This window comes from Notamacropus eugenii, chromosome 3 (genome assembly GCF_028372415.1).
Source record: "Notamacropus eugenii isolate mMacEug1 chromosome 3, mMacEug1.pri_v2, whole genome shotgun sequence".
NCBI classification, from domain to species: Eukaryota; Metazoa; Chordata; class Mammalia; order Diprotodontia; family Macropodidae; genus Notamacropus; species Notamacropus eugenii.
In genome coordinates, this window is record NC_092874.1 from 206,911,519 (window position 1) to 206,936,603 (window position 25,085).

The 25,085-nt window shown below is 37.2% G+C and overlaps 1 protein-coding gene across 4 annotated transcripts in view; it reads right to left on the minus strand.

The window, feature by feature from the left end:
- ADA2 (adenosine deaminase 2) overlaps positions 1 to 25,085 on the minus strand; it is a 160,528-nt gene that overhangs the window by 117,422 nt on the left and 18,021 nt on the right. Inside the window, exon 1 of one of the 4 annotated variants that reach the window (XM_072650144.1) lies at positions 627 to 723. The exons of 1 other annotated variant lie outside the window; for it this stretch is intronic. In XM_072650144.1, the coding sequence (XP_072506245.1) occupies positions 627 to 663 (37 nt within the window). In that variant the 5' untranslated portion in view covers positions 664 to 723. Of the gene's footprint in view, positions 1 to 626; positions 725 to 25,085 lie in introns of those variants that run through there. 2 more of the 4 variants (XM_072650143.1, XM_072650150.1) reach the window with 2 other exon arrangements.

The window sequence follows — 25,085 nt, forward strand, 5'->3', positions numbered from 1 at the left end:
ATAAAATAATTTTTAAAAAAAAGAAAGAAAAGAAATGATAAGCAGGTGGATTTCAGAAATACCTGGAAAAACTTACATGAACTGATACCATGTGAAGTGAGCAGAACCAGGAGAATGTTGTACACAGTAACAGCAACAGTGTTCAATGACCAACTTTGATAGACTTAGCTCTTCTTGAGACTTTTCATGAGTCTTCCAATAGACTCATGATGGACAATGCTATCCACACCCAGAGAAAGAACTATGGAATCTGATTGCAGATTGAAGCATACTATTTTCTCTCTCTTTCTTTTCTTTTGTTTTCTCTTTCCTGAGGTTTTTCCTTTTTGTTCTGATTCTTCTTTCACATCATGATTAATGTGCAAATATGTGTTAAAAAAAATAGAATGTATGCCAGGAATACAAGGATAGTTCGATATGAAGGTAAAAATTATTATAAGAATGGACATTGATGATAAATATAATCAACTATATGACTATATCAACAGATGCAGAAAAACATTCAATTATATGTGGTATATGCACATGCATATGTATGTGTGTATGTGTTTATAAGTATGCATTCATGTGTTTACTTATGTGTGTGTATCATATATGTGACTAACACTGAGAAGTTCCATACTCACCTTGACAGTTTGCATATGCCCCACTGTTGAGTGCCATGCTCTCTATAGTCACCAGAGATTTAACTTCTTTCTGCTCTCAGATCTACCGCTCTCCTAAGGGTGGAACCAATTTATTGTTAAGGAGTATATGGGTTTTTGGATTTACTTAGTCAAAAATAGAACTGAGCTTTTAGCCCACTAGCTAACTCCATCTTCTTTTGAACTGGATCAAGTTCATCAAGGATTAACCACATAACTTTGGCAAAATGGTGCTAGCAGGAAAACATGCTGGAATATTGCATGTAGTAGATTTTTACTCCTGTTTGATCTGAGTTCAAGGATATGCATAGTTTACATTTTGCATAGTTTCTCCTGGAAGTTCCCCTTGAAGGCAAAAGAGAGTCACTACGTAGTTTCCATGGGGTTTTTGGCATACTAGATGAAGAGACAGACACTTTGCAGTCAGGGTCCTAGAACTCAAGATCCAAAGCAAAGTGAAACTCAAGAAGGTTGATGTTTCCCCCAGGATCAATTACCTGGTCAGTAGTCAGTGGAGACCACTGATTATTCTATCAAATCTCAGAACCTCTGAGCAGAGTGGGCAAACTCAGCAGCCATCCCAGGAAGGGAACAGTGCAGACATTGTCTTGACTTCTTTTTCTCTCCCTGACCTTTATCTCTACATAACCTTTGCCATAGATGCCACCCTTCTTTTTGACTTCTGACCACACCATTTAACTTAGACTGTTCTCTTTAGTTGCCAATTCTAATGAACTTATCACCATTCTCATCCTCCTTATCTGTAGCAGCATTTAATACTGTTGATCACTTTATCTTCCTGGGGATTCCTTTCTCTCTAGATTTTTGTGATGCTACTCTCTCCTCATTCTCCTCCTTTCTGTCCAACCTTTCCTCAGTCTCTTTTGCTGCATCTTTATTCACATCATACCTTCTAATCATGGGTATCTCCCAAAGCTCTATCCTATTCACTTGGTGATCTCCTCAACTCTCTAGGGTTCAATCATCATCTTTGTGGAGATCTTTGTCAGAGGTATGTATCTGACCCTGGTTTATCCTAAAATAGTCACACATCACCTTTTGAATATCTCCCACTGGATATCCTGTTTAACATCTCAAACTCAATATGTTCAAAACTGAATTCATGATCTAACCTCCCAGGCCTTTTCCTCTTCCAAACTTCCCTATCACTGTCAAGAATACTACCATCCTCCCCATCATCCAGGTTTGCAGCCTTAGTGTCATTCTCAACTCCTCACTCCCCCTTTCCTTACATAGCCAGTCACTGATAAATCATGCTGTTTCTATCTTCAGAGTATCTCACATGGTACATATGTGCCCCCTTCTCTCCACTCACATGGCCCAATTCTGGCCTTCATCACCTCTTGCCTAGATTATTGTGATAAATATTTAAGTGTTCTCCTGCTTCAAGTCTCAACTAACTCTAATTTATTCTCTACTTAACTACCAAAGTGATTTTTAAATTTTTTAAAATTTATTTGTTTTCAGTTTTCAACAATAACTTCCATAAGTGTTAGATTTTCTCCCCCTCTCTCCCCACTCCCTCCCCGAGCCGGCATGCAATCTTATATAGGTTCTACACATACATTCTTATTAAAGTAGAAATACATCTATCTGATTACCTAAATATTTTCATATTAGTCATGTTGCATAGAAGAATTAAAATGAATGGGAGAAACCATAAGAAAAACCCAAACAAAACAAAACACAACATAAGAGAAAATATTGTGCTTCATTCTGCTTTCCAATTCCATAGTTCTTTCTCCAGATGTGGATGGCATTTTGCCTCAAGAGTCCTTTGGAAATGTTTTAGGTCCTTGCATTGCTGTGAAGGGCTAAGTCTACCAGAAAAATTCCTCCCACACTGGGGCTGTTACTGTGTACAGTGATCTCCTGGTTCTGCTCCTTTCACTCAGCATCAGTTCATATAAGTCAAGGTAATTTTTTTAAAGCATAGGTCATACTATGTAATTCCATTCCACCTCTGCCTTCAATGAGTTTCAATGGCTCTCTATTCCATCCTGGATCAAATATAAACTCTCATGTTTGACATTTAAAGTTCTTCATTACCCTCTTCCTACCTTCTACTCCCCTCCACACTCCAGGATCTAGCTTAAGTACCTAGTTATTTAAATGTTGACTCCTTCATTAAAATGTAAGCTCCTTGAGGACAAGAACTGTTTTCTTCCCTTTTCTTGTATCTCCAGCTCTGACACATTGTAAGTACTTAATAAAGTGCTTATTGACTGATTCTTATTCTCTCAATCCAAGACCACACACATATATAGATATACATACATATCCTATACTTAGAGGATATGTATGTGTGTATACACATATATAGGGTATGGGTGTTGTCCATGTTTGTCCACTTGAATGGTCTGAATACAGTTCAAGGTGAAGCATGCATCAGTATCTCTGGAATCTTGCTCACTCCTTTCCAAGAAAGCCTTTGATTCCTGTTTAGAAGGGAATAGAAGTTGCCATGAGGCTGGCCATTTTGCTGTCTTCAGAGAGGGGGTAATGGAAGTAGAAATGTAGCTATCTGATACAGCTAAATATTTCTAGTTGAAGGGAATGGTTTGTTTCTTAGGATCAAGATGCTTTCCTGGTCACTATCCTTTAAAGAAGAAGATCCTCAAGCCTATATCTGAAGGTTTAATTAATTTCTTCCCAACAAATGCTAGTAAGCTGGTTACACAAAAGACCATCACAAATAGTGAATAACAAGTAAATCCATTTATCCAAACAGAAATCTGAAAAGTTATACAGATTAGAATATGACAGACAATATGCAGTGAATGACCTCTCCCACTGGAAGTGAGAAATCTCAATCAAGAGAGAAGACTTGATCTCATCCAAGGAGAAACTCCCCCAAATCTCTAGGGAAGCAAGCTGAAAATCCAGAACATATTGAACAGGATTTCTTTACACATCTTTCTTCCTAAATTTTTTTTCTCTTCCTGGAATGTCTTTTAAAAGAAAGTCTGCCACTGAATGTGTCCTCTCTCAAAACAGAAGAAAAGAAAAATGTCTCTCTACTCTCAAACTCTCATGCCAACTCTGACCTTCATACAGGAACACAGTACTGAATCATCACTCTCTCCACCAATTAAGAGAATCTCATGCAAATGCTCCAAGCTTGAATTTAGGTTATACACACATGTATGTATAGGCATTTATATTCACATATATGTACACATATATGTATATTTACATTGTGTACATATGCTTGTGCATGCATTTGTGTGTAGACAGAGAGAGAGAGAGAGACACTGGCTACATGATCTCTAAAGTTATTTCCAGTTTGAAAAAATATATAATAGCCAAGTGAAAATAACAGACTACCAAATTCTTCTCAAACCAGTTCAAAGGAGAGTAGGTTTACTGAATCTCTTGAGCTGTAACATGGTAGTTGATAAAATCTAGAGCTGAAAGAAACCTTAAAGTTGATCTCATCCAACACTCTCATTGTATTTTGGTAGTTTAGTGGGAGCTGCCTATCCTTGGACTGATTCCCAGTTCAAATCTGCATAGCTTGCCCAGTCTCCTAAATTCACATTCAAGGTTGCACAGGAGACAGGTTGAAAAGCCTTAAATCCTGCTTTTAGAGGATAGGAGAGATGAAGAATGAGGAGGAAGATAATTTTTTCTTTTTTTGTCTGAAACATTAACAACTTAACTTAAATTCCTTCTAACCCTGTTAGGTTGATCTTTCTCCTATTCCTTGCATTTAATCATCTTTTTGGAATAGGATTGATTGCTTTTTTTTTTGCTTTTTCTTGCAGGTTTAGAAAACAGACTGGCATCAATTTCAAAAGACCTATATAAAGAGGAAAGCAAATGAGACATCTGATAATTTTGTACCCACTTCTTCTAGAGAAGATTTATATATTTATTTATATTATTACATTATATTTATACTTTAGTATATTACATAATATAATCTGGACATTTTAATCAATGAACTTCTTATCAGAAAACTCAGTTTTAATTAGAAAGAATAAGATTATTTTATCATTAAATATAGTTTAGTATTATCTCCTGCTTTTCTCAGTGATCAGCCTCACTGATCATGTAGAAGGAGAGAAAGAGGATAGGAGCTTCTACCGAGTCATTCTTGTGCTTTTAAGATAATTTCATTTTTAAGTCTTAGTACTTAGTCATTTCACCTCTCTCAGACTCAGTTTCCTTATCTGTAGGTGAACAGAGATGGTCCTTCCAGTTCTAGCTACCTATGATTCTAGGTTAAGGAGAAATGTCTTCTTAAGTTAAAGAAATGATATTTAATTACTAGGATGCACAGGCAAGAAGTTAATGTTTTTAGTATTATGAAAGCTATCTTGTGAGCCTCTGCCAATGCAGCTCCCTCCTGAATAATAGTTTCTGGTACTTCAGATCTAAATGCAATCTTTTACTTTCCTACATTGTATTCTTTATTGTTGGGAATTAGATATGTATTGAGTGGATACAGTCAGTCCGAGTGGCAACAATACATTAAATAACTGTTTAATAACTGTTATGATAAATAAATAACTGCTGGGTTTAATTCTGGAAAATCTAGCTAATTTAATACCCTGGCCTTAGGTCTAAATGAACCTCATTAGCCACTGAGTATAGAAAGAAGCAGTGCAGTATTAAAATGATACATTAACTAGAGAAAAACCTATCCAATACAAACATAACTCTCAGTCATGATGGTTACAATGTAGTAAAAGGTTGCAATTAAGTCTGATCTACCAAAAACTATTATTTAGGATTGAGATTCACTGATAAAGGCTCATAAGAGAATTTTCATGATCCTCAATAACATTATATTAACTTCACATTTATGAATCCTATTACTTCAATCCCACTTTAACTTAATTAGAAAAGACATTTTTTTTGGCCTAGAATCATAGACTCCTAGACTTGGAATGACCTTCTCAATTGCTCACCTAGAGAAAAGGAAGTTGAAGCCCAGACAGTTGAAATAATTTTCCTAACTACTTGCTCTACATAGCAGGAATCAATAAAAAGGTTAAGAAAAAGAGACAGTATAGGGCAGGAATACGTATCGGGTACTATGCAATGACATATTCATTTCAAGAAATCCCAATATATGGCATTCAGCCAAAGAGGTATCAGAGCTAGGTCAAGGTATTACATAATTTTTAAAAAATCTATTATATCCTTATTATTACCCATAATGGACCGGAAGGTCAAATCTGAGAGCTTAAGCTATATAAAATATGAGGCCACATACCATAACAAAGTAAACATATTTTCACCGGAAAAACATTGAATATATTAAAACATCAATGTTTTAATATTTGCACATATACAAAGACATGCCCTATTCCAAGAAAAATAGAAAGAAGAAAAGGTAAAGGAAGGGGAAGGGAGAGAGACATGGAGGGAAGGATTTAATTCATCTGGGCTAATTCCTAGGTACAGAGCCATCTTCCTCAAGTGCCCCAACTTCCTTGCTAGAATCCAGATGCTTCATAATTCCTGTCCTTTTCCTGAAGCTACTATCTGAAGAAATGGTAGGATCTGCAAGGACAAAAATAAAGAGAAGACAACTAGGAACCTTACCATTGCCACTATCACATTTTATGCCGTATCACACTTATTCATGCTCATGTCACACCATCCCTATTGGACCATTAACTCTTTGAGGTAAGTACTGTGTTGTTTTTCATCTTCTTTTCACCAGTCCCAACATAATACTTTTCAGACAGTGGACAATAAATGTTTGTATAACTGAATTATTCTTTGTATCCCCAATAAATGTGGGGCACTAGTCTATGGACAACAGAAAAATCATTCAAGTCTAAGTCAACTGAGAGTGATAATAATCATTTCCATATGTTGACTCTTGATGAAATAAATGGATAACCTGGGTTTAGTATCTAACATAAAAATTACCACATCACAAAAACCACTTCCCTAATTACCAGATTCAATGGACCAAGAAAATGGAATTATTCCCTCAAGAGTTATTCCTGGTTTAAATGATGAAGTAAGCTGCTAACACTCATTCATATATAGAGCAATTCAGTGTCCAAGCTAAACTGGTATGTTCAAAAAGAAAAAAAATATGTTGGAAAAAGTTAAAAGGAGCTAAGCATATAGGTTCAAATTTCCTTTTGAAAACTGAGATTTTCTTTATCTTTACCAAGCAGAAATTTCATAACTCTTTCTAACTATACCAAATTAAGAAAAATAACAATGTTGATCTAGTCCCTTAATTTTCATCCATTCATTCATCAGTTTATTTTTTGAGCATCCCCTATGTGCTAGGCACTTTGGGGGATACAAAGATGAATAAGAATCAATCCCTGTCCCCAAAGAATGTATAATAAACTAATAATATAATATGAATTTATAACAAAAGGAAAGATACAGGATACAGGATAAAATCTATAGGACTTTACAGGAGGGAGAGAGTTCTGGCTCAGGTGATCAAGGAAACCTTTGTGGAGGAAATGGTATTTGAGTTGACATTTAGAGAAATAGGAGTTCAACAGGCAACTTTAGGATGATGCAAGGTATTCTTTGAGGAGGAAGTGACTTGAGCAGATGGTCAAGGCTAAGTTTAGTGTAGTTTGTCTAGAGTATAGAATAGATATATGGAAGAGATAGGAGATAAGGCTGAAAAGATAGGCTATGACCATATTCAAGAGGACTTTAAAAGCCCTGTGAAAGCGTTTGGACTTTATATCACAGGAAATGTTGTACCATTTGAAATTTGATCAAAGGAATGACATGATGAAAGTGGCACTTAAGGAAGATTAATCTAATAGTAATAGCTAGGATTGGAAGGGGGAGAACTCAGAGACAGGAAGACCAGTTAAGAAGCTATTGCAACAGCTGAGATATAATTTAAAAAGCATATGAATTAGGGATCAAATCAATGGGGATCGAAAAGACAAGACACATGAGACACTTTTGGAAAAAAAGCTGACATAACTTGAAAATCTATTAAAAGTAGTGGACAAGGCAAAGAGATCAGAATCAAGGACTGGCCCTTCTGGGGAAGATGAGTTCAGTTTTAGACGTGTTGATCTGGAGTTGAGAGAAGAGAATATTTTAATGAAAGAGAAAAACTTCAAGTCCAATTCAATTTTTTTTTAACAGTTCTGATTCTGTTTTTCTCCTGTGTATTTTTCAATTCTGATTTTGAACACTAAAAAAGAGAGCATTTTCATACACATGACAGAACACAAAAAGACTTTATATGAAATTCTGAATTTCTTAACTCATTTTTAAAAGTATTAAATAGATTCTATACATTACTTTAAAAACTATCCACCTTGTCTGCTTCTTTCATAACTTCCTTTCGTTCTCTGTGCATTTTTAAAATGTTACAACAGCCTTCTTTTTTAGGCCTTGCCATTACTAATAGCTGCTTCTCCCTGACCTTCCACCCAAATTAATCAAAAGGGGAAGAGATCCTTGTAACAAATGAGCATAACGAAGAAAAATAAATGCAAATAGTTCACATGTCCAAAAATATATGTCCATCACGTACATCAATAGAGGGGTAACAATCTTCATCAAAGGCCCTCTGGAGGCATGTTTTGATCAGAGCTTTTTCAGAATCTTTCAGAGTTATTTTTCCTTACAATAGTATTATCCTGGTATAAATTGTCCTCTTGCTTCTTTTCTCTTCCCTCTGAAATCATCTCTTTTATCATTTCTTACGCCACTATCTGTATACTAGTCATTCACGTTGTTCAGAGTTGTACTCTTTACCAAGATCTTAGCTAAGACAGAGACTAGAGATAATGGGGACATCAGAGTGATGCACTTAGCACAGATGATTCAGACAGCAAGGAACCTTGCGGGGACATTAAGAGAAAGGGCATAGGGACCTGCAGGGCTGGAGATATGAATTGCTTAATTTATTTACATGTATACCTTTCTACTGATCTGCCCCCATATATGTACCTATTCTTCCTACCAAAGCTGTGTATTTGTAAGACTTTATAGGATGAATGTTTTCTTATTATTTTTTTTACTTTTATCATTATTATTCTTTACTTTATTGGAGGAATGTTTTGTTGTTTGTTCATACTCTGCCATTGAAGGAAGTGTCTTTGTTTTGAGCTAATTGTGTGAAATGGATTACTTGGATATAAAATCATCAATAGAGCCTCATAAACTATAGATTTAGGATTACAGACCTATAGAGTACTGTAAACCTGTAGTTGTCATCACTTAGGAACTCAACCTTCAAGGATGAATTAGGATAGAGGAGCTGCCCACAGGTAAACTTTTGAAGGTATAGAGGAGGACAAGGACTTGATCTTATTCCAATGAATAGTGCCGCACACGTAGTACTTTACTTAACAATTGTTGGTTGAGTTGAATTGAACGTCTTCTTCCTTGACATTTGGTGATTCTTTTTAATCAGTGGTGTCATACTCAAAAAGAAAAGAGAGCTATTAATCTATACATAAAGATCCCTGTAGCTCTATGACTTGGTTTTAAAATGTAATGTTAGCCATGTTTTGTTGTATTTTTATTTATCTTGTTAAATATTTCCCAATTTCATTTTAATGTGGTTGGTGCTGTACTGGGGAGTGTTGAGGGTCACATGTGGTCACACGTGGGTCACAGGTTGACCTTGTGCTTATTGCCTCTGTGACTATTAAAAAGCATGTATTACCTCTTGTAACTTCAATCATTTTCCCTCCTCTCTCCCTCTCTCTTTTTAGATCTTTCTCTCTGTTTCTCTACCTCTGTCTCTCTTTCCCCCTCCTTCCTTCCCTATTGCTTCAAACATACTCAGGTTTGCCCCATCTTTAAAAAGCTTTCATTGGATTCTTCCATACCCTCAAACTATCATTCTATATATATTGCCTCCCTTTCACAGGCAAATCTCTTGAAAAAACTATGTACCTTTGCTGCCTCTGCTCACTTTCCTTTTGTTTAGACTTCTAACCATTCCAATCTAGCTTCTGACCTCATCATTCAACTGAAATTGTTCTCCCTGAAGTTAACAATTATTTCTCAAATCTAATAGTCATTTTTAAGCAAAAATAGTTTCTTTGAGTAAAATGACTGACTGCTTTTTTTCTTAGAAAAGCTATACTACTCAAGAAGCATAGTCATCTTTCTCTATATGTTAAATTTCATCAGAAAGGCTGATGTCAGTAAAGTAATGATAAGACCCAGGCATCCCATTTGCTAAGCATGTACCTCAAGGAAGTCAACAGAAAGAAAAGTTCCAAAGACAACACAATATTACAGCAATACTTTTTGTTTTAGCAAAAGCCCTAAAAACAAAGCGAATGCTCATCGATGAAGACATGACTGAATAAACTGCAGTATTAATATGTTAGAATATTATGTCGTAGGAAATGATGAATTGTAAGGAATTCAGAGAAACATGAGAAGATATGTGTGAACTGATGGAGAATGAAATAAAGAGAATCAGGAAGACTATAGATATAATAATCCCAATAAGATAAATAAAAAGAACGCTTTTTATTTTTAAAGTAAAGGGGGGATATAAATTTTGTGTACTGGACTCTGTCAGACATTTATTATTTTCATGTTTTTTTCTTTGGGTTTGTATAACATGACTAATATAGAAATATGTGTTGTATGATTACACATGTATAATCTATATCAAGTTGTTTATCATCACAGGAATGGGGAAGGTGAGGGAAGGGAGAAAATTCAGAACTCAAAATTAAAAATAATGAATTGTAAATAATTTACATGTAATTAGAGAAAAACAAAATATTATTTTAAAATGGAAGGGAAAGTTGATTGAACAGGGCATCCAAAAATATTAATTTTTTTAAAAAATTAACAAATATATTCAGACAACTGGATTCCCAGAAGTATTACATATTGCTCCCCTCTCCACAGACACCATCTTTTAGTCTGTGAGCTTCTATCCCTGACTTTCCATGGTTGGGGCCAGGAACTTGGAGTCTAGGAATTCTTCTTTCAGGTCATATGGGTGAGAACACATGCAGCTGCCATGTACCTCTGCACCAAGATAGACATTAGTGACCCTTATGGGGCAAACATGTGTTGGGGCCCAAGACTATTTTTAATTCTACTGATCTTTCTCCTCCTAAAATGTTATAACACAGCCCAACTACATGAGTCTTCTTTGTAGGCTAGGATTTAGGATTTTCTTGGATCCACAAAGTATGGTACAATCAAGTCATTTCTAATTGATTATAATAATAAAACAGCACATCCAAACATTAGGGACAAAGCTAAAGCAATGTTCAGAGGATAATTTATGTATCTGAAAACGGTTGCTCCTTACTCACAAAGGGACTTCCAGATGGAAGGATGGACTTTAGAATTATGGAAGGTAGAAATAATATGGAATGGAGAAAACTTGGGGAACTTTAGAAATGTTTAGAGATGAGAGGCCCCAGGTTTGCAAACATATGCTAACAGCAATGACAGACAATTGCAAGTAAAAGATACTATTATCTCAAACTGAATATAATAATGGGCAGTTGGAACCTTATCTGGTTCACTGACCTGCTTGAGGAGTGATCTGTCTAGACAGAATTTTGCTGTTTCCTCAACTGTTTTTGATAGGACTTGTCAAATTTTCTCCTCTCCACTCTCTTCCTTTCCTGCTTCATAGCTGCATGGAAAACTGGCATCTCTTACCCTCCTGAATAGACTATTTACTTTAAACTATGCCTGTTTGCCATATATACTTTTCAATGGTTTTGTGTCTAGAAAAAGATAAACTTATTTTCATTGCATTCTGATCCACTGTATGCTATTGTGTGGACCACACAATGGGAAAGGACAGAAAGAGAACCTGTGAATCAATAGCTCTAGACTTTGTTGTGAGTCTTTCCTGAAGTTCTCTTCTTTGGAGATACAAAGGAGAGCTTCATTAACAAAACAGGAAAAAGAGAGGAGTGATGAACAAAGCATGTAATGAAAAAAACTAGTGACTCTGAAACAAATGCTAAAGGAAAAAAATCCTGAAAATAGAAGAAAAAGTAGAGAAACTTAACAAAAATACAATGGAACACAAAATGTAGAGCTGTATTTTTTTGTTTTGTTTTAAAGACTAATGAGTTAGACTTCTGGTTAGTGTTGGATTGGCTGCATAGAAGGGGGTCTCAGTATTAAAAACCCTGGGAGTGTACCTCTTCCTGTGTGAGAAGAGAAGAAGGAATCTGTGAAGGATATGAACTGAAAAGTGAAGTCTTTTTCTAATGAGGCACTTTAAAAATTTCTTTGAAAAGGGACACAAGGGAGAACAGGGGTGAGAGTTGGAGAGAGAAAGAAAGAGAGAGAAAGAGAATGAGAAAGAGGAGAGGAGAGAAAGAAAGACAGAGAAAGGAAAAAGACAGAGAGGAGACAGAGACAAGCACGAAGGAGAGAAGATGCTTTCCTAGAGGTCCTTGTAATGTATAGCTTAAAGTTTTCCTTTCTCCGGATTGTAGTTCGGTATATTAAGAGAATACATCAGAAAGTGACTGTGTTTTGGCTTCTCTGAGAAACTGCTAAGAACTGAATCAACAATCATTGTCACTGTTTCTCCCTGTGCTCTACTTTCACCCAGATGCAAAAGACCTTTTCTGCTAACCTTCTGAATTGTCTTTGGCTAGAAAGTTATTTCATCCCATCTTTTTGCGGGTTCTGCCATTCCAGAAATTGTCTTATGGCATTTTTTAAAGGTGTTTGGAGGGGTTTGGGGGAGAGCTCAGTTGAGTCACTGACTTTTCTCTGCTATCTTCCAGCAACTATTTTCTTTTTTTCCTTTCTTTAGTATTTTATTTTTTTCCCAGTTACAAGTAAAAAAAAATTGTAACATTCATTTTTTAAAACTTGGAGTTCCAAATTTTCTCCTTTCCTTCCTCCTCAACTACCCACCCTCTTTGAGAAGGTAATTTGATATAGGTTATACATGTAAAGTCACAGCAACTATTTTCAAGAGACAAACTGTAAGAACACTTTGAGAAGTCCCACCTTTCCATCTCTAACTAAGGCAGAGCCTGGGGCTGGGGAGGAGAATTAGGTTTCATATGTATAAGACTAAAAGCCATTTCCCAATAGATAAATGGTTAAAGGATTTGAATAGGCAGTTTTTAAAGGAAGAAATCCAAACTATCAATAATCATATGAAAAAATGTTCTAAATCACTAATAATTAGAGAAATGAAAATTAAAGCAACTTTGTGGCTCTACATCAATGAAAAATGAGGAAAACAACAAATGTTGGATGGGCTGTTGATGAAACTGTGAACTCATCCAGCTTTTCTGGATAATAATTTGGAACTATGCCTGGAAATTTACTAAATTGTGTATACCCTTTGACCTAGCTATACCACTACTATACAACAAAGAAATCAAGAAAGAAAAAAATATATATACACACACACATATAGATAAATATACATATATATATATATATATGCATCACAGTAGACAAAATTAGAAACAAATGGGAATGGCTAAATAAATTGTGATATATAAATATAATGCAATATCATTATGCTATGAGAAAAGATTAAATGAACAATTTCAGTGGACACTGGGAATTTTTTTATTCTCTAATGCAGAGTGAGAAGAACCATTTAACACTGATAAAAACATAGAGAAAAAGAATTCTGAGGGACTACAGGACTCTGATCAATTTAATGATAAGCCTCAAGTCCAAAGGAATGAAGGAGATATATCACTCACTTTCTGAAAGTGAGATGATAAATTCAAAATATAGAGACATACATTTTCAGACATGATTGATATGGGAATTTGTTTTACCAGACTCTGTAGACACATATTGAAAGACTTTTGTTGTTCTTGTTTTTCAGTTAAGCATAGAGAAAAAGATTAATTTAAAATACTTGTTATTTGAAAAAGAAAAAGTTCAACTAAAACCAAAAAGCAACAGAAAAGTGAAATAATAAAGAAATTGGGAAGAGAAGAAAGGTTTAGGAGGAAGATGAGTTTTGTTTTTGACATATTGAATGTGAGGCACATACAAGACACCCTGAAGGAGATATCTAGTAAGCACTTAGAAATGTGGACTTGAATATTTAGATTAGAGGGCACAGACATACAGATGATAATTAAAGCCATGGGAGTGGCTGTATAGAGATGACAATTAAAGCAATGGGAGGGCATAAGAAGAGGACTAAGGAGATAGTCTTAGGAAATGCCAAAGAAAACCAAAAAGAAAAAGACAACTAACATCGAATTATGCAGAAAACTCCTTTCCATTAGCCAAGGCTAGTGCTCTCTTCAGTCCCTAGCCAGCTCTCGTCTCTGCCGCCGTACTTGTAGCAGTTTACTTCCAGGAATGGTTGGCTTTTGCAGTTTGGTGACCTTAAAGTGAGAGGTACAACAATGGGGGGAGAAGCTAGATTGCAAGAAATTGAGCAGTAAATGTGTGAAGAGGAAGTGGAGGGAGCAGATATAGTCACATAGATTGACTTTGGAAATGTGGGATATAAATCCTTAAAGATGAGATATGAGAAATACATATTGTTGTGGTTTTCATGAAAAATGAACAGTTTCATTTACAGATTAATAGAAATAGGACAAACATCTGAGCACATGAAAAAGCTATAATACTTGCCCATGTTCCCCTCTCTCAGTAGGTAACCTTCTCCTAATGACCTATACAATTCCTGTGACCTAGAGCACTTCCCAAACTCTAGTTAAGAGCATCTGATTTCCCTGCCCTGAAATTCCCTTCCCTTACTTTTCCATCTCATTGCTTAGGCTGTATATGGACCCCCAGATGGCACTGTCAAGCAAGGTAGTCTGGGCCAATCATTCTCTGAGCCAGAGGACCTGTCTGTAGGTGTTCAGGGAATTTTTCATGTGGGTGGAGCTTTCCTAGCAAGTTATTAGCCCTTCATTTGACTTTTGTTTTTCTAAACTAATATACTCTACTTTCTCAAAAGGAAAGAGAAAAATGTTTCCTTTGCTCACCTAAATTTCTCCTATGCCCTGTGGTTTTTTAACAGTCTTACAGTTAAAAAGGAAAAAAAAATTAGCCTTTCTGTGCTTCAGGTTGCCCATCTATAAAATGAAGGGGTTGAACCTGATGACCTCTGAATTTCCTTCTACCTCTTCATCTATTATCCTATAATTACATATTCCATATAATCTGCCCTTATGCCTGAGCTGTTTGATGCTATGGGATGATTATAGACATCATTAGGACCCTGGCTTCTAACAGGGCTCTATTCTGTGGGTTGTCTCTATGGTTAAAGTTCTAGACAGGGAAGATGATGCCTCTTTGTTTAGTTCTCTCCCATTGATTGAACAGACCTAAACAGGGCTGTCTTCTTCCCTGAAAATAAAATTTTCTGTTCCAGTGTCTAGTTCAGACCATCTTTGTACAGCTAGTGGGCAGTCTCTTTTGCCTGGAGTCCTCTGAGGTAACTGTCCATCACTAGTCTCCACCTACTCTTCCAAGAGGTCAACTATGGCTAAAAAGTCGGTATGGTTAATTGCCTTTACAAGATTCCCACTGATCTCCAAGGCTGATCAATAAATAGGCCAGTTGTCCAGTCTTTCCTCGACTAGGTATGGAGTAGCTTTCCTTCGATCTACTAATTTGTTCATTCCTTTCACACCAAGGTTTCTCAGCAGAACTACCTCCTACTTGGAGGTCTTGACAGCTATCTTGGACATCACACCATCATTCTTTGTCAGAGTTCTTCTGAGTTGAAGTTGCAGCTAGTACACAGCTTTTTTCAGCCTTTCTCCCAGGCAAGAGAGTAGTTTGTGTCAAAGTTTCTGCCTTGGTCAGCATAAATCCTGGCAGGGAATCTATGCACTGAGAAATACTTTTTATACAGCAGTTTAACAACTGTGAATACTTTTTGGCATTCATTTGAGAATATATTAGCATATTTGATGAATTATCAATCACTACTCCAAAAGGATATATTGGATGAAAATCAAGCAAAGAAAACTGAGGAGTGGTCCGATAGTCATGAGGAAAACCAGGAGACAGTGGTGTCCCAAAAACCCGGAGAGAAGACAGTATGAAAGAGGATAGGATAATCAACAATGTCAAAGGCTGCAGAGAGGTCAAGAAGAATAAGAACTGAGAAAAGGCTATTGGATTTGGCAATTAGGACATCATTTGTAACAGTTTTGGTGGAACGATAAGGTTAGATGCAAGATTATATGGGATTAAGAGAGTGAGAGGAGAGAAACTGAGACATTACTGCAGATTGCCTTTTCAAGTCTAGCTACAAAGGCAGAAAGGAGCTGCTAGGTGGTGCAGTGGAAAGTACACCAGTGCAGGAGCCAGGAGGGCCTGAGTTCAAATCTCACCTCAGACACTTGACACTCATTAGCTGTGTGACCTTGGGTAAGTCACTTAACCCCAATTGCCTCATCTTGGGTCATCTCCAGTCATCCTGATGAATATCTGGTCACTGGATTCAGATGGCTCTGGAGGAGAGTGAGGCTGGTGACCTGCACAGCCCTCCCTCACTCAAAACAAAGTCAAGTGCAAATCATGTCATCATTTCTCTGATGGCATGGTCTTCTTTGGCAACGAAGGACAAACACACAAAGGCAGAAGAAACATAGGATGATAATTAGCAGGGATATAAGAAAGTGAGGGGTTTTTTTTTCAGGATGAGGAAGACTTAGGCATGTTTATGGGCAATAGGGAATGAGACAGTAGACAAGGAGAGATTAAAAACAAGCGAGAGACACATTATGTGATGACTAAACTCTGACAAACTTGGCTCTTCTCAGCAATGCAAGGTTCTAAGACAATTCCAAAAGACTCATGATGGAAAATACTATCCACATCCAGAGAAAGAATTCCAGAGGCTGAATGCAGATGGAAGCCTACTATTTGCTCTCTTTTTTTTGTTTCTTCTTCCTAGTAGTTCATTCTGTTAGTTCTAATTCTTCTTTGCAACATGACTAATGTGAAAATGTTTAATGTAGATGTATATGTAGAGCCTATATCAGATTGTATGTCATCTTAGGGAGGGGGAAGAGAGAGGAGAGGAAGGGGAAGAAAATTTGGAACTCAAAAACTTGTGGAACTAAATTTGTAAATTAAAAATAAATAAATAAGTTTAAAAAAGGAAAAAAAGAAAAAAAAAACAAGTGATAGAGTGGGAGTGACAGAGAGAGCAATTTCGTACAGGAGATAGGGCAGAATTTATGTTACACAACCTCAATGGGGCCCTCACTGCTTCTATTGCAATCTTACTAGACCTCCCTTTATCAACTCACTATCTCTCTATTCAGAGCAGTTCTTACAAACTTTTCCATCCCTCCTCAAATTTCCAGTGGTTCCCCATCCTCCGGCCTTCTCCTCTGACAACCTTGCTTCATATTTTACTGAAAAAAAACTGAAGTAATTTGCAGTGAACTCTTTCATCTCTTGTCACTCAGATACCTTCTGCCATTATCTCCTTTTTCACTCTTGCCTCCCATGATGAAGTGACCTTATTCCTTACCAAGAATAGCCCCAAGAGACATACTAGTTATGAGATCTAGCATCTCCCCATTTTCTAAAATTGCAAAGCACAAGTAATGGGGAAATGTGGCTCTCACCTAAAAACCAGAAAATATGATGTGAAGTTGTATAGTAGTACTAGAAGTATCATATGTTGACTCCACTTAGGTCAGCTCTCAGTATTCCTAACATATGTTCGATATACAGTTGAAATGCTCATAATATGGGTCTCCTTGAAGTTGGTAAGATGTGATTTGGGACTTCTTACCTGCCAAAGCTATCATAAATTTGTAGTGGACCCAGTCAGAATAGTTGTGTGATTTTCTTCATCATCATTCAGCAGCACATGGATTAGGAACAAAGGTGGTGAATGGTGGGAATGATCTAAGGTTAAGGCGGAAGCATAACTGGTGACATAAGGGGGCTAGGGATCAAGAGGAGGAGAATGTATTGGTTCACCAAGGGATCAAGATGGATAAAAGAGGACAAAGTGGCTAGTGCTGGGGAAATGGTCTGGGAGAGAATTGAGGGGTCAAGGATTGGACATCTTGGTGAGGACAGAAAGTTGTCAGAGAAGGCAATGAGAGAGATAAAAAGTTAATAGATTGTTTGGATTAGGGGATTTCAGAATTCCTGAACACAGAGATGGTATATTTGTGGGTAATGGCAAGATCAAGGATATGATCATCTTTGTGTGTGACTGAGGTAGAGTGGAGGAAAATCTCATGGGACATGAGTAGGTTGAGAAGTTGAGTTGTTAAGATGTTTGAGAGAGACATGTATGTTGAAGCCTCCTAGTATGAGGGCAGCAGTTGGGAAGGAGAGAAAACTTGTGAATCATGTATCAAATTCATTGAAGAAGGAAAGGAAGTGACCTGGGGATCTGTAGACAACAGCTACCAGGATTTTGATTGAATAGTAGATATGAATAGCATGAACCACTCAAAGGAAGAGAAATGACTAACAACTGATGGAGATAGGGAGAAAAGGTGGAAGAAGCAATGGAGAGCAAGTAGTTCAACAACCCAGTCTTGACCTCTGAGCTAAGGAGAATGACTAAAGGTATAGTTAGTACCGGAAAAGGTGGACAGAGAGGCTGTCATCTGAGAGAGCCAAGTTTCAGTCGTAGCAGTAGATGGAAAAAGTGGCAGAGGGAAAGATTTAGGATGAAGGGAAATTTGTTGTCTACAGAACTGGCATGCTACAGGGTCATAGTGGAAGGGCTAGGGGGTGTTTGGTTGAAATTCTGGGGTGGGAGGGTTGAGAGGAGTGAGAATAAGGAATCAAGTGGTGGAGGATGGGCAGTAAGGTTTCCATGATGATCTAAAGGAGTTCAGAATCAGTGCTATCATTGAGTGAAGGGTGTCACCACACATGCAGTATGAAATGGAAGCACATGGTCAGAGAGTCAAATGGGAGGCTCTGCTTTACTACTACTCTTTCCTCCAAAGGGTGGAGATTAGGCAGGAAAAGGGGACAGCAGGTAGTGGAAGTAACAATTGCACAGGAAGAGAAAGAAGTCCTATTCTCCAACAGCTTTCTTCTACTTCTTACCTTAAGGAATAGGTGCAGAAGGAGATGTGATGGGAGATCTGAGGTCAAGTTAGGTTATTCCTCTTTGCAGCAGATTCTCCAGATTCCAGTTGGGAGATTGAGTTGGCGGCAGGAGGTGGAAGATGTCTTATGCTAGCACAGGTGGAAATGATTGCTTTAGGGTAGATGGAAAAGGCCAGGCCCTTTGCTGCCTTCCCTCTGGGGACAAGTTGGACTCAGCAGGAGATCGAGGGCACAAGGCATGGCATTGTCACCTGAGGAGGCTGGTGAATGGGGCAAAAACAGGAAAATGGAGACTCCCAGCACAAGGGGAAGTCCTTTGGTACAGAATAGTGTAGAGACATTGGATTCCAGCCTGTAGCTTGCAGTATTCTGGTAGAATTTTGAATTGATTGGAGTTGAATCCAATCTGTAATGACAATACTAGGGTAGTGGGTCTGGATATAACAGAACTTCAGCATTTACCTTCCTGTTGACACCATTTCTTTAGGAAGCTAAAACTTACTCTAATATAGCCCACTTACGGAAGTCTTTATATCTTAGTTATTCAAGTCCCAGTCTTATTTTATAAGCGTAGTATGTATGTTCTGGCTCACTCTAAAAGCCAGTCCTGCTTCACCTATGACAATACCATGAGAGGTTTGTGGTTTTTCTTCCCTGTTGCCATCAGTTTGAGCCCCAACCAGCTGTGTTACTTCCCATTGTTAGGAGCCTGTGACTCCTACACAGTTCCATTTAACCACTGGATACTGAGTAGCTTTTACAAAGGTATATTTACTTCAAAGATACAGCAAAAAGAAAAATGCAAGTATTTTCCCTCATTATCTCAGGGATATTCTCTCTCCCATATCACCTCAGTCTCTGGAGGGAGTAGGCTCAAAGCTTAGCTCAGTTCCTACATACTACAGACCCCACCAAGTTCACCTCCAAAGGTAGCATCTCTGCTGGTTGAGTCCCTGTCTCACCACTGCTGGGTTGGGGTTCCACAGGTCACTCCTCAAGGTGACTTCTTACTCCCTAGCACAAGGATGCTGCACTGGCTCTAGAACTCAGACTCTGGAATGCTTGGGATGTCAGGGCATCCTCTTAACTCTTCAAACTCACAAAGTCATAGATTCCAAAACTCTTCAACTGAAAGGGAAAAAAAATAATCATAGAGGACATGGACAAAGTCTGTTTCATAAAGTCATATGGCTTTAGAGGTGAAGAGGCCCCATGGCTGCTTACTGCACTGGATAGAGTGAAGGAGTCACTGTATGAGGGAAATAAAATGTGGCTCAAGCTGACAGGCCTTGGCAGCCAATCAAAGACATTCTTCTTCAATACACGGTTACATGACTGGAGCTGGTAGGGAATGTCTACACAAGCTCCACATTCTCTCTAAGTCACTTTCCCTAAATATCATTAGGATATAAGTTATATGTGCATTTAGGAAAAACATATTTCCATATAAGTCATATTATAAAAGAAGATACAGACCTAAAGGAAAAAAAAGACCATAAAAAAGTGAAAATAGTATGCTTTGATCTACATTCAGATTCTATCAGTTTTTTCTCTGGAGGTGGATAGTATCAGTTCAGTTAAGTCTTTCCAGGTATTTCTGAAATCAGCCTGCTGACCACTTCTTATTGCACAATAGTATTCTATTACAATTATATACCACAACTTGTTCAGTCATACCCCATTTGATGGGCATCACCTCAATTTCCAATTCTTTGCTACCATAAAAAGAGGTGCCATGAATATTTTCATACAAATAGGTCTTTTTCCCTTTTTAAGAATCTCTTTGGGAAAGAGTTAGAAGTGGTATTGCTGGATCAAAGCGTATGTATGCACAGTTTTATAACCCTTTGAGCATAGCTCCAAACTGCTCACCAGAATGGTTGGATCAGTTCACAACTCTACCAGCAATGCATTAGTGTCCCAATTTTCCCATATCCCCTCCAACATTAGTCATTTTCCTTTTCTGTCAAATTAGTTAATCTGATAGGTGTGAGATGGTATGTCAGCATTGTTTTAATTTGCATTGCTCTAATCAACAGTAATTTATAACCTTTTTTCATATGATTATAGAAAGCTTTGATTTCATCTGAAAACTGCTAAACTGCTTGTTTATATCCTTTGACCATTTCTCAATTGGGAAATGACTTGCACTCTTATAAATTTGATTCAGTTCTCTGAATATTTGAGAAAAAAGGTCTTTATCAGAGGTGCTTGCTGTAAAAATTGTTTCCCAGATTTCTGCTTTCCTTCTAAGCTTGGTTACATCAGTTTTATTTGTGCAAAAACCTTTTAATTCAGCATAATCAAAATTATCCATTTTACATCTAGTAATGCTCTCTATCTCTTCTTTGGTCACAGATTCTTTGCTTCTCCATAAATCTGACAGATAAATTATTCCTTGCTGTCTTAATTTGCTTATTAAATCATGTACCCATTTTGACCTTATCTTGCAGTACATATATATTCAAGCCTTTTCCTAATGTTGGTTCTGTAAGCCTCAGACACCCCAGCACCAAAGTTCCCTTCTCAGAAGTAAATCTAGCCTACACATCATCCTCTTCCTAGTAGCTGTAACAGAAAGTGGCTGTTTAAGTTGTCTCTTGATGGTAACATCCCCTTATAACTCCTTTGTCTCTTCCAAGGAGAAGAGTTGTTCCTACAGTTCTACCTCTCACAAGATATTCTGTTATTTCTTACCAATGAATCAGAATCTGAGGTGTGGTTCCCTTGCTTTTATAACCCATCTACAGAGCATGTTCTGGAGCCCTTTGAGAATACGTCTTCCTGAGGCAGGACCGCTAGGTTTCCCAGTGGATAGAGTACAGGGCACAGGAGTCAGGAAGACCTGAGTTCAAATGTGGACTCAGACTTCTACTAGCTTTGCGACCCTAGGTAAGTCACTTCACCCTGTTTACCTCAGTTTCCTCATCTTAAAAAATGAGAAGGAAATGGCAAACCATTGTAGTATTTTTGCCAAGAAAACCCCAATGGCCTCACAAAGAGTCAAATACGGCTGAGCAACTTCCTAAGGTTAAGTTTTCCTTGCAAACTCTGATCTTGTGCTCCATTTTGTATCTTGTTTCTTCAGCTTGTTGCAATGTGGCAGAGGTTGCCAAAGATTAATTCTTACTAGATGCTACTTTATTTCTGGCAGCTGCAAACTAGCTCCAATCTAGGTCTCATTCATTCCTTCAAGCTTTTCTTTCCTGGATTAATGCGCCATATTATTGCTGCGTTGTTCCACCAGCACTAAATTGTATCTCTTGCAAACAAGCTTGTTGTATGATTTCAGACTGGGTACTCTCCAAGTCCAAAGACTAAACCTCTAAGGTTGGGGTCGGGCAAAATACTGCCAGCTCCCCCAGCCAAATCTAGCTGCCCCCAGGTTTTGTATAGCTTGTGAGCTAAGAATGGTTTTTACATTTTAAAATGAAGTTGTATTGTATTCAACAATGTAAAAGGGGGTATGCAAAAAGAGGCAGAGGCCCAGATGTGACCCTCCGCCATGGTTGGTGGAGGACTCCTGGAGCATCCTACTTATCCGTTCTTCTAACTCAGGCACACACTAGTTTTGTGGAGATTCTGTAACCTGGTTAACCCAAACTTCTCTATTTTGTTCCCTAGGGAAACGTGTTTCTTTTTCATAGAAGTTTTCCTAATATAGACCCAAGATACGTCTCTGCAATAAGACCTTTAAAAGGGGTTTCTTTCTGTCATATGAAATCCACCTTCTATCTCCTCCATGGGAGGCATTTCTCTTGCAGCCACAATTGATGTGTCTTCAGTTCACTTCACAAGAGAGGTTTCTTTTCCTGCAGCAGGAACCCTAGTTCAAAGGTGAGTCTTCTTTCTGGCTTGAGTACTCCTCTCAAACTGTACTATCAAGTCTCTTTGAACATCATGTCCTTTATTATCTTGACCAATTCCTCCTCAGGAGTGGATATGTGTGGAAATAACTCCCTAAGTGCTGTTTCCTCTCAATATATCCAGTATTTTTGAATAATCAAATGCATAGAGTAATAACTGAGTGGCCTTCCCTGCCCATTATTAATTAAACAAATGTTATTAATTCCTTTTCAGTTGCCAACTTGTTTAATTTTATTTTTGAAATTAAACTTTATTGATATTCTGTTTTTTAAAACATCACCTAAATTCCCCACCTACCTATACCAAGGGAACTATGCCTTATAATAAAGAAATTTTAATAGTATATTATTTTTCTAATTACATGTAATGACAATTTTTAACATTCGTTTTTTAAAAATTTTGAGTTCTAAATTTTCTTCCTCCCTCCCCATCCCTAAGCAATTTGATATAGGTTATGTATGTGCAATTAAGTGAAACACATATCTATATTAGTCATGTGGTGAAAGAAGAAATAGGCTAAAAGAAAAAAAACACAAAAAATAAAGTTAAAATAGTATGCTTAAATCTGCTTTCCAATTTCATCCGTTCTTTCTCTGGATGTGGACAGCATTTTCCACCGTAAGTCATTTGGAATTGTCTTGGATCACTGTATTGCAAAGAAGAGCTAAGTCTATGGCTAATCATCATGCAGGGTTGCTGTTACTGTGTACAGTGTTCTCTTGGTTCTATTCAGCATCAGTTTTTGTAAGTTTTCCCAGGTATTTCTGAAATATACCTGTTTGTCATTTCTTGTAGCACAACAGTATTCCATTACATTCATATACCACAACTTGTTCACATTCCCCAATTGATGGACATCCCCTCCATTTCCAATTTTTTGCTACCACAAAAAGAGCTACCAAGAATATTTTTGTATAAATAGGTCTTTTGCCCTTTTTAAAAAAATCTCTTTGGGATATAGTGGTATAGTGGTCCTGCTGGATCAAAGGGTACATATGCACACTTTTATAGCCCTTTGGGTATAGCTCCAAATTGTTTACCAGAATGGTTGGATCAGTTTACAACTCTACCAACAATACATTAGTGTCCCAATTTTTCCATATTCCCTCCAACATTTATCTATCATATTAGGCAATCTAATAAGCATAAGGTGGTATCTCAGAGTTGTTTTAATTTGCATTGTTCTAATCAATAGTGATTTAGAGCATTTCTTCACATGGCTATTGATAGCATTGATTTGTTCTTATATAAACTGCCTTTTCATATACGTTGACCATTTATCAATTAGGAAATGGCTTTTTACAGTAAAGAATTTTAAAAGAGGAAGAAAAAATTCAGCAAAACTAATGAGATCCAATATATATACGTATATATATATATACATACATACATACATATAAGATGTTATATTCATTGTTTGAAAAAAAAGAGTAGTTTTCTTCTCTTATTTCTTCTTGGGGCCAAATTTGGTCATAATAATTATGCCACATTCAATTTTAATTGTTAGTTGTTAAACTATTTTAGTCATTATTAATACTGTTTTCCTGGTTTTGCTATTTACTGTTGCATTGCATTCATGTGCCACAGTTAGGCTACTCCCTAATTGATGCACAGATAGGTGGAGAGTAAATAGTCCTGAGTTCATATCTGGCCTCAGAATCTAACTGGCTCTTCGATACTGGACAAGTCATTTAACTGATGTCTGCCTCAATTTCCTTATTTGTAAAATGGGGATAATAATAGCATCTACCTCCCAGGGTTGCTTTGGAAGACCTTAAATGCGATCACGTACTTTGTCTCCCTTTCTTTGCTACCATAAGAAGTTCCATAAACACTTTGGTGAGTATGAGAGCTTTCTTTTTGTCACTGACTTCCTTGTGGAATTTTTTACCTTTTAAAAAATTGTTCTTATTTTCATTCATCGGGTTCCCTTCTAAGATCAGGAGCCCCTTATGAATTTCCATCTCAGAAACATCATAATATTTTTCAAGCAAGTTCAATAGATCTAACCATGTTAGTATTCAACAATCAAAAAAAGTTTATACCCAACATTTAAAATTATACCACACAGATACAATAAAGCAATACTCTAAGCAAATGATTCCTAGTAGATAAGCAGCAAACATACATGCAAATCAGCAGTAACGTGACAATAGCAACACTTAAGTCATGAACCACCAATTGATAACTAGACAACATTGTTTGCTGGAAAGGGCTCTGAATTCTTGTCTCTCATCTGGGATAGTCTCTGCCTATCTTTTTGTTCTGTCTTCTCTTTACTCACAAGTTCCTTTATCAAAGACTGGCAGACAGCTAGTTTAGGAGTATAGGTCAGCCTACTTTGACCCACAGTTTGAATCCCTGCTCCAAAGTCTCTTGAATCACTCCTTTATGGGAAATGGGCAAAGCCAGGTTACCTGCAGAAATTCTCAGAGTTGATCGTGAATACCTTTTTACATTAAGATGCCACTGTTTTGGTACCCTTTCCTAGGAAAAGAGGATTGAGTTCAGACAAGAATCAAAAATGAAAATCCAGGCCAAATACACAGAGTACATAATTACCATCGTCCAGATCTCCTC